This window comes from Wyeomyia smithii, chromosome 2 (genome assembly GCF_029784165.1).
Source record: "Wyeomyia smithii strain HCP4-BCI-WySm-NY-G18 chromosome 2, ASM2978416v1, whole genome shotgun sequence".
Lineage (NCBI taxonomy): Eukaryota > Metazoa > Arthropoda > Insecta > Diptera > Culicidae > Wyeomyia > Wyeomyia smithii.
Genome location: NC_073695.1, coordinates 176,603,236 through 176,614,291, shown reverse-complemented (window position 1 = coordinate 176,614,291; position 11,056 = coordinate 176,603,236). Strand labels below are relative to the sequence as shown.

At 35.9% G+C, this 11,056-nt stretch overlaps 1 protein-coding gene across 2 annotated transcripts in view; it reads left to right on the top strand.

The window, feature by feature from the left end:
• Positions 1-11,056, top strand: part of LOC129724241 (uncharacterized) — a 273,777-nt gene that overhangs the window by 242,538 nt on the left and 20,183 nt on the right. For both annotated transcript variants that reach the window (XM_055678962.1, XM_055678964.1), the window contains 10 exons: positions 1,253-1,353; positions 1,643-1,734; positions 1,795-2,066; positions 2,125-2,287; positions 2,971-3,065; positions 7,938-8,072; positions 8,150-8,355; positions 8,529-8,649; positions 8,892-9,143; positions 9,322-9,393. In XM_055678962.1, coding sequence (XP_055534937.1) covers positions 1,253-1,353; positions 1,643-1,734; positions 1,795-2,066; positions 2,125-2,287; positions 2,971-3,065; positions 7,938-8,072; positions 8,150-8,355; positions 8,529-8,649; positions 8,892-9,143; positions 9,322-9,393 — 1,509 coding nt within the window. The remainder of the gene's footprint in view (positions 1-1,252; positions 1,354-1,642; positions 1,735-1,794; positions 2,067-2,124; positions 2,288-2,970; positions 3,066-7,937; positions 8,073-8,149; positions 8,356-8,528; positions 8,650-8,891; positions 9,144-9,321; positions 9,394-11,056) is intronic.

The window sequence follows — 11,056 nt, the reverse complement described above, 5'->3', positions numbered from 1 at the left end:
TATGAAGTTTTCTTTCAAAAAGCACTAAAAATCCCAATTTTCGTTCTAACTTGTTCCCTCATTTTTCCGAATTTTTAAACCTTCTACAAGATGTATGTATGAGATATGTATGACACTAACAGTACAACTTCACAGCTTTGTGCAAACATTAGTACCTAACCTACGAACTAAGAGTGAAATTTATGCTTCAATCATATGAGATCCCTCCCTTTCAGAGGAGGGAGGGGTGTCAAGTTACCATTGACATATTTCTTACTCCTAAAAACCTCACCATGTCAAATTTGGCTCCATTTGCTTGATTAGTTTTCAAGTTCCGCAGAAGTTTGTGTTATATTGGTATGGGAGCCCTCCCTTTAAGAAGAGGGAGGGGTCTTGAGCTACTCTAATTACCTTTTCCGGCCTCAAAAACCCCTACATAAAAATTTTCATTCCGATTGTTACAGCAGTTTCCATGTTTATAAGGATCAGAGAAACAGACAGACAGATAAAAACAGATTTTTCATTGAATGTGATTGAACGATTTTTCTTTGAAAATGATTGATTTTTACGGATTTTTCGGTATATTGTTATGGTATATGTGTATTACAGCAATGAATTTGAATAATTAACTCTATCATTTGAAAGGTCAGCGTTGAATAAGATTTTGTAAATGCCTAGTAGCGATTATGTTACATGAATTGCAGCCTACACCCGTGAGAATTACGTTTAAATATCATACCATGCAATCATATCATTACATATCATTCTATACAACCATCAGGGTTCATAAAGCGAATAAAATTTGAAGCTGATATTCAATTTAAAACAGAAGACTTTCACCTTCAAAAATAAATTTGAAGAAGCGCTCAATCTGATATATACGACATCGCCATCAATAACAACCAATAAAACGAAATTAATGTGCAGGATTTTTTTTTGCGAAATTGCTGAACGAATAGCATTGTCTCACAGCGTCAGTAAAATTAATTAAAAAAGTGGATAAATCTGATAATTTTAACATTCTTACAGACTGGGAAAGCTTATTTATATGATGAGCATGATTCGAGTCTGATACTTTACCGGTAAAACGACTAATGAAATTGTTTGCACTCTTTTTATTTCATTTTTCTTCCTTCAAACCACACATTCCACCGATGAAATCATGCTCCATGCCAAAAACCGATAAAATGAATTCAACGTACCCTCACCACACGTGGTTTTTGTGGATGATCCAACCCGTGCGTGCTGGCAATGGCAAACATCGGCTATCAAGGTATCCAGCTCGGAGTATTTCTCAGTTTACTTCAGTACCAGCGATACAAATGGCTTCCAGGATGAAATCTTGATACCGGCCACGAAAGGAGTTTGCCTGGCGTAAGTACCGCAATCGATGTAATCAGATTTAGACAAATAAATGACCGTTGCACGTTCACGGAAATATACGAGCGTAACCCTCGGACGGCGAGAAAAATCTATCAACTGATTTCGCCATCGATAACATTCGATAACATTCTTCGTATTCTGCGCCATAACAACACACAGTACGAATTATTTAAATGATTTTTTTTTTAATTTACTCTTAACAAAAAAAAACATTGTACCTGTTCATCCTGGTACACATTGTTTACTCATCATTATATAATTTCCTTTTTACCGCCTGCAGCGACTCTCTACACTCTTCATTGTCGCAGCGCAGCCTCAGCTTTTCCCAGATCTGCATCCTAGACAATGGCTTTATCAATTCTCAAGAACTGGGTAAGTAGTGAAGTCTTTAGCTAGTAATGTTCCTCGATTTCACCATCTAATTCCGTGCAGGTATTCAATATGTGGGACCACTGGATGCATACACCGACATTTCAAGCCTGGCAGGGCGCACGTTGGTTGTTGCGGACAAAGATAGTACCGCGAGACATGCCAGCGGTCACATTAGCCTGCAGAAGGCAGCTTCTGTGGGTTACCGATCGACATCGAACCGCCTGTTCACCTCCACTTCCACCGACGAAACCTACGATCAAAGTCCAAAAGCGGCCTCCGCATCATCCAGCAAGCAATCCAAGCAAAAATGGACAATATCGTTCGGATCAAAGGTAAGTTAGAGACGCAGAGTATCGACAAACTAATTATTGGAATGCCGAATTCTCACAGGGACCACAAAAATCAAAACTGTGTGAATTGCTGGACAGCTACAATAAGGGAATTCCAAAACTGACGTCTTCCGCCAGCAATTTTGACAAACCAGAATATTTAGAAGCATTAGACAGCCTTAAAAACTTACCTCAGTCGTGGACAGATGTTGTCAACTATGACGGTAAGCACAAATGGATCTTTTGGCGGATGCTTTAACTTCAGAGCCGTTCCATGCCAAATGACCAATCATCGATTATCTACCAATTTTGATTTGAATTAGACTTTGCACACGTAAAACTTTCTTGAAACGAGTTGTTCGGAATTGATATTGAGTTGCTTTGCAAAAAAAATGAACACTGAAAAGAAATATTTTCAGCAAAAGCTTGAATGATATAACAAATTGGAATAGAATCATTCTCGAAGATAATCCAGTTATGAAAAATGCTCTGGAACTCAACCTCCAATAAAGAATTTGTCTCACGTTACTTCAATCAGAACTTTTTTCCCAATGTTTTGTAATAACTTCAAGTGTTTCTTTATTGAAAAAAAAAAGTTTTTTTCTCAGTGTATGTTTTTTTACGAAACATTATCAATTTCCTACAACTCATCCCTAGAAAGTTTTTTTCTGTAAAAATTTCTATTTTACGATGAGTCTGAAAAAAGTCTTCGCCTGTGAAAAATACTCAGTTTGCTGAACAAAAGACGTGTGCAAAGTTTCTTTCTACTTATAACTGGTCGAATTAATTTCTGCGTACTTCCAGCTCATTTAGTATGAATTTTCTTTTTATTCTGTGAGTTTATAATACTGGATTATGCTAATCATGTTTTTGTTGTGACTTCTTCCAAAACCGCGCAACACTACAGGTATGAGCGAAACAGAAACAAAAATCCAATCTGCTATATGGGAGTTAGTAACGACAGAAGTTTACTACATTCTAGCGCTGCAAACGGTTACAGATGTAAGTATCTAGCTTCCCTAGCAGGTTTAATATTAATGCTATCCGAGTGTCGGTTAAATTCGAGCAGCGAAATTCCACGCGATGGTCCTTGCTCGCTTACTGGATTTACTAACCGTCCCGACAGCGAAAGCATTTCCCGCTACATGCAGTATCGGATGTACTTTCACATGCAAATATTCCTTGTTGTGTCCAGAACGATAACATCCGGTAATACTGCTGTGGCGGAGAATAGAGATACCCATATATTATTTGGTTTAACGAAATGTGATCTGAATTTCATCGGAACGACAGGAAACAGTTTTATGTATATACATATATAGTCTTAGGGGTGAAAGCTAATTCATGTTGCTAATGAAGGCCATTGATTCGTTTAGCCAATGTAAGCCTCATCCTGCGAATAATGTACATGGTAAACGTTTATGGTGATGGCCCAGTGGAGGTTTAGTATTGAATCGAATATTCAATAATCTGTCCAGAGATTCGATTTATTACACATTGACAGGTACCGAGAATATAGTTTTCAATGCAATAGTTCTTATGGCATAAATTCGGTTTCTGATGTATTTCGTACTTAAATATTTACTGCTTTTCAACAATGCTTTTGAATATGGTTTGCTTTCTCATTAAATCACTTTTCAACAAACGAAATTCATTTTTCACCAATAACATACATTGAAAGTACTCTTCTTCGTATTAGGAACGAATGACCTAACTACGACTGAAATTCCTCAAAAACAACCGTTGTCAAATTTTGGTATATTTATTTTTCATTTTTTTTTCTGGCAAACCTTTAACTAAAAAGCCTTTCAATGGAAAATACGAAAACTATTTTTTAACTGACCACCATGCGTCTCCATAATAGTATTTTGACGTTGGACTAACGTTTATGTGGAAGTTAGGCGCCTGAATTTTAAAATCTAGTAATTCAATCATGAAAAAAGTAGTCAGTGTTTGAGCGTTTACATATCAGTAATTTCTTATGTGACTAAAACAACCAATTGTTTGAGATATACTTTTGAAAAATTGATAAATAACATGGATTGTTCCAATCATACCGAGCAACCAATCCCTACCTTACTTGCCCAGCACAGCCAACACTAAAATATACAACCGATCCGACTTTGTAAACAATTTGTCGTAGTTATTTTTACTGCAACGAGAGGACAGTTGACTCTTTGGGTAAACTGGAGTGACCCGCAGCCGGCAGAGTAGCAGTTGATTTTAGCGCAGCAAGGCTGAGCAGTAGGGTGTCCCAAAAAAAAAATGATGTTGAAAAAGTCAAGGTGCTCAGCCCTAAATTGAAAGATGAGGTTATTCATAGCATTTTTGTAGAACATTTCGACTTTCTAAAAAATTGTTTTCAGGTTGCCCAAATTTGATTTATAAAAAATGACTTTTTGAAGCTACAAACCCACTCTTTTGCACTTTTTTCAATTTTGTTCGATTCCTAAATTTTCCCATATATATTTTCATTTTTGTGGGGTTGTTTCTGAATATTTTTCATGGTTCAGTTCAGCATTGCATTCAATTATTTGACTCCCAGAGCCCATTAAACATCACAGGAAAAATTTTTTTTTCTAATAATTTTTAGTTAAAACCCTTCAAAGAAAAGGCTATGAAGGCTATGAGATATTTGAAATCGCTGCTTTCTGCTGGTCAATCCAGTTCTTAGTAAATCATTCTCTTGCAACTGTGATTGCACAGACTATGAGGATAAAACTTCTGCATGCTAGCTTTTATACGTGACTACTGAATGTTATACTTACAGTGGACATGTCATACGAGCAAAACAACGAATCGTAGATTAGGAAATAGCAAAGTAAATAAAACATTTTCCATAGCTGCACTGGCCGCGGTCCCAAACGCTCATTTCGTAGGTTTCATCACTGACAGCAACGTTTTGGCAAGTGGCAAGAAAGAGAAATCAACTTCTTTCAATTTTAGTAACTTGAGGCGCTTAAAGTGCCATTGATGTTTTACAGTAGTAACACTGGCAAGTGTGTCTAATTAATCGTCATTATGGATCGCCATTTTTCAATGCCACTGAATGACTCTAGCTTTCTTGTTATTTCTTCACACCTGCCAGCTGGTCTCGAGGTACAATGCAGATCTAAAAAGCCAGTCGTCGCTTGTTCAAAAGGTCGCAGAAAGGTCGTAGCGCAATTGTCCTGTACACTGAAACAGTTGGCTGCGAAGTCTGTAAATAAACATAACAGCCCGAGCCACCTTACAAGCATACACACACGCTATCAGCACACGCACATCTACTAGCAATGACCAAACAACTGCAAGCAAATCTGGCAGCTCCAAACGGAATCACTAACATGTCCGGACACGTTCAGCGATACTGTGCAGTGCGGTTCGCCGGTTTCCTCTGTTGTTCCGTCTACGGTGAAAGCCTGCGGTCGAATGAGCGGATACAAAAACCATACAAACATGTTTTTGCAAAGGTTGTCTGCTCAGCCCTACTGCACTGAGATGAGCCGCTGCTCTACTTGCTGTAGGTCGAGCCAATTTCCAGTAAACAATCTTCTCGCTGCAGTGATTGATTATATAATGACGATAAAATTTTTGCATGCTAGCTTTTATACGTGACTACTGAGTGGTATAATACTTTCGATGAGCGTGTTGTTGTGCACTCGAACGAGAAAAAAAACGCAGGAGGTAGTGATTGATTGTTTAATTTGATTTGAACTGACATCGAGAGTTTCACCCAACATTTGGATATTTTCAACTCTGATTGGTCGAAACATGCGTTTAACAATGCTTTTTATTTTTCAGTAGTACAATAGTGAGCGCGACATAATCACAATTTTTTCAATAGAATGTTATGTTTCAAGCATTTGAAAATGGACAACTTCGTTAGGGATACCATCCGTCCTGATTTATCAGGACATGTCCTGATTTTGAGACCCTTTTTTGACGTCCTGATTTATTTTTCATCTTTTAGCATTTGTCCTGATTTTCATAAGATTTTAAGTTTTGTAGTCTGATAATATGCAGAATTTTTCAAAATCAATAACTTTTTTGATTCTAGAACACAACGGTCACCACGGACGATTTTGTTTTTGGTTGAATCTTAGTGAAGTGACGAGAGAAATCTTTTAGGTATTGTAACCGTTAAACATTTGGCTTAACGGGGAACCCATCAAAAAATTTTTTTTTACAATGTTTAGAGTAAAGTGAAGTGTTCGGCTATTTTGGATATTGATTGAGGTGTATTTGAGCATTTATTTTGCATGTCGTGGTTGCAATATAGTAACTATTACGTTGTTGGTAGCTGGGAACGTGATATCAGTACCTAACTAGTGGTAAGTTTTCTTCAGCATGTATTGAACCCATTTGGCTGAATTTTTTTAGCTGTAAGAATGGATTATTTAACTCGTTACATAGCCGTTTTTGAAAATTCAAAAAATTGACGCAATGGCGGCAATTTTAGTAAAAAATAACTTTTTTCATAAAAAATCACTCTACACAAACATAGAACATTGAAAAAATTAGATATTGAAAAACGGCTTGTTACAACAAGTAGGATAATCCATTATTACATGCTGGAATAAAAATTTCAGCCAAATCGGCTCAGTAGATGATGAGAAACATTAACCACAAGTTGAAAAAAACATAGTTTCGCGAAAAACGCTGCTAATAGCGTAATACTCACTATATTTGCACCCACGTCACACAAAATACATCTTCAAACATACCTTAGTCATTAGCCAAAATACCCGAACACTTCACTTTACCCTAAACATTCAAAAAATCACATTTTTTCGTTTCTCGACTTTCTTGTTAACCCCCCCTAAACAGTTAGTTTAATTTGAAACAGTTTACATGTGCTGATTATCTGCCTATAAATTCAAAGCTGCTTGATAATATTGGATCGTTTGAGAAGTATGTTGAACAAGCAAAGAAGTATTTTAGTGTTTTTGAAATGCAAATCACATTTAACGTGGTGTATTAATCGAAACATCGAAGAACAGCTGAGCTGAAATTTGTACCAAAAAAAGGTGTCCTGATTTCTAACTTCGACGAGATGGTATCCCTAAACTTCGTGAAGCTCTCGATGTTTTCGATTTTTTATTTGCAACCCCATGTTGCCGTTAGACGTAATTCTACTTCAAAATGCGACAATTTTTGGTATTTTTTCCACATTTTAACTACTTTAAGCAATACTATCAACATTACCGAGTTCAGGTCCTTTAAAATAAACCAATGTTAAAATATGTACCATGCATTTAAATATATAGTTACCTTTTATTATTTATCTTAAAAGAGTTACATCTCATCGGAAAACATATGGTCGGTTTCGTGCAACACTGGCACAACTCGAAATTATGCATTTTTGAATTTTTGATGGCAAAAGATGCTAAATACTGTTAAGTTTTATTACACGAAACCCCGTTTCAAAACATACAAAAAATCCAGCGTTATGAGTAGAAGTGCCTTTGCTGCACAAATAAAAATTTCTTTATAAAGTTAGTAAAAATAAGGTTGTAATTTGTACAACTTTCTTATAATACCCGCATAATAGCCTCAAACATGTTGAATGAGAATTGGAAAGCTTAAACTGTAAAGTTTTCTTCAAAATGGAAAAATAGACTTTCGACCCCAATTTTCAAACCCGTTTTCCTCGAAACTTTGGAGTTGTGCCAGTGTTGCACAAAACCGGCGATATCTGTTAAACAACATAATACAGTTTTTTGTGGCTATTTTGTTCACCAACAAGGACAACAATAACTGTGACATGGCCAATGAAGCATCTAATGCTCACATTCATTAAATGTGTACACATTTCCGTCTGTCTATCTACCGAAGCACCATAAAATTGAGCTAACATATAATTTAATTTCCGATCTCACTGCTGCTATCCAGTTATTTTTGGCATGCCTGGAAGATATTCAATCGCACAACATCCTGACCGATATTGACCAGAACAAGTTGTTTTCCAACATACGCGATATTTGTGAATCGAATCTAAAGTTCTGGACCTACTATCTATACCCAATGGTGAGGACAATCAAATTACAATCATTAGTAAATTACTGCTCACTCATCTATCTACTGTAAAACTTTCTCCGAAACAGGTGAAGGAAAGTGCGGAAACGAAACAACCCATGAGCGTATGCAAGTTCAAGGATGGTTTCATAAAATTCTCGGCTATTTTTCATCCATACACTAAGTATTGCGCGGAACAGAGCACCTGTCAATATTACTGCAAAGAGCTGTACCAAAACAATTCCCTCTTTATGTCGTACTGTGCCTGGTGCGAGTCGCAGAAAATGTGCAACCGGTGAGTGCCTATATTATGATGAAACGAAGAATGTTATATCCAAATCACTCACAGCCATGCCCCCTTCACGAGCGATTAATCCATCATATGCTTAATTGACTCCATTTTCCGGAAAAATGGATGTTTTTTGCTATTTGTTGCTTACTCTTTCCTCCTCCTTCTCTTTTTGTTAGCCTCCGACTTGCTGATATCCTGGTCCGTCCGATGCAAAGGCTCACCAAGTACGGTCTGCTGCTGGTCGCAATTAAGAAGCATATTGCCGATGAGCATGAGAGCGAATCGATCGATGAAATGGTAAGTGATACTAGAAGGGTTGTTGGAAACTGTAAAAGATTTTATTGGAAATTGTAAGCGTACACAAGATATTCAAGTTACTCGTACTTGGTGAAAAGTGTCGGTCAATCAAAAATGGATATTTCAAATGCGAGTTCAAGTATATGCACAACTTCTAAAAAACGGAATAAACAATAATGCATCTCTAGAGTCATTTTTGCATACCTTGAGTGAGCGCTTTAAAAATAATTGGCTCCTTTTAGATTCACTCGGTCGAGGAATTTGTGGCCGGCGTAAATACCCATTTAACGAACCGGCAAGAGAATGAAAGACTGAAAGGAATTAATGCACGAATTGATTCCTATGAGGTAGTCGACTCCAACAACGAGAACCTGGACAAAATGGTGAAACACTACAGCACTATGTTCGATCTATGTTTGCCGATGTTGGGAACTACCGAGGGTCGCAAACTATTCCTGGAAGGAGATCTCAAATACAAAGATGGCCTCGGAAAGGTAAGTGTGAGTCGATTTAAAGTTCAGAAACTAGAAATGCAAAGCTGCAACAAATAATGACCCACGATGAGAGCTATACTAGTTTTGCACTACCAGGATTTGTCTTCTTCCTTTAAATATACCTAACTTTAACCCCTCCACGTGTAACGTTATCGCTCTGACTTTAATCCCTTTACAGATGGATGTACACTGCTTTTTACTTACCGACTTTTTGCTGGTGTGCAAGAAAAACAAACATGAGAATTTAAAGGTAAGCTTTACGACCTCAATGTGTAACAGCAATGTAACGAACAAGATATGATAAGCAGCAGCGCAGCAGCACACTGCACAATCATAGTACTAATGCTAGCAATGTACATGACTAATATAATATAGTTCTGTTTATAAGTATATGCATGTGTTCATGCCCATGCATGCGAGAAGGAATGCAAACTGATGGGAAAGAAAATAAGTATCACTGGGTTTGGGCAGACATTGCTCGTTCCGTTCGCAAGCTGTATGCCAGGTATCTTTTGTATCCAAAACAAGTTGGGTTATTTTATGAACTCAGCTGCAACGTGATTTCTGCGAATTTCAAATCTAGTGCTTTCACACGTTAGACACTTGTATCTTCAAGTGTTCATTTATAATTTATTATATTCTAATATTCATGAAAATAGATTTCATAGTAAGTAAGCATTACTTACCTAGACATATATTCTTTTGTTATTTATTTCACGTACCTAAACATTTACTACCTCATGTTTCCTAACTTTCTTATTCACTTGCTTACTTAATTTAATTTAATTAAATTTCCTTTAATTTTGTACTTACACATCAATTTATTCAATTACCGACTTACTTAATTAGTCAATAACTTGGATCTTTTAGCGTTAGTCAAAGTTACAAACTTACTTACTTACTTACCTACTAACTTACTTACTTACTTACTTACTTACTTACTTACTTACTTACTTACTTACTTACTTACTTACTTACTTACTTACTTACTTACTTACTTACTTACTTACTTACTTACTTACTTACTTACTTACTTACTTACTTACTTACTTACTTACTTACTTACTTACTTACTTACTTACTTACTTACTTACTTACTTACTTACTTACTTACCTTCTTACTTACTTACTTACTTACTTACTTACTTACTTACTTACTTACTTACTTACTTACTTACTTACTTACTTACTTACTTACTTACTTACTTACTTACTTACTTACTTACTTACTTACTTACTTACTTACTTACTTACTTACTTACTTACTTACTTACTTACTTACTTACTTACTTACTTACTTACTTACTTACTTACTTACTTACTTACTTACTTACTTACTTACTTACTTACTTACTTACCTTCTTACTTACTTACTTCCTTACTTACTTACTTACTTACTTACTTACTTACTTACTTACTTACTTACTTACTTACTTACTTACTTACTTACTTACTTACTTACTTACTTACTTACTTACTTACTTACTTACTTACTTACTTACTTACTTACTTACTTACTTACTTACTTACTTACTTACTTACTTACTTACTTACTTACTTACTTACTTACTTACTTACTTACTTACTTACTTACTTACTTACTTACTTACTTACTTACTTACTTACTTACTTACTTACTTACTTACTTACTTACTTACTTACTTACTTACTTACTTACTTACTTACTTACTTACTTATTTACTTACTTACTTACTTACTTACTTACTTACTCACTTACTTACTTACTTACTTACTTTCTTACTTACTTACTTACTTACTTACTTACTTACTTGCTTACTTACTTACTTACTTACTTACTTACTTATTTTCCTGGTGAAACATCCCTTAGGATTTAATTTCGGGATATTGGATCGCTATCTTCACATACTTCACTGACAGCGGTCCGAAGCACT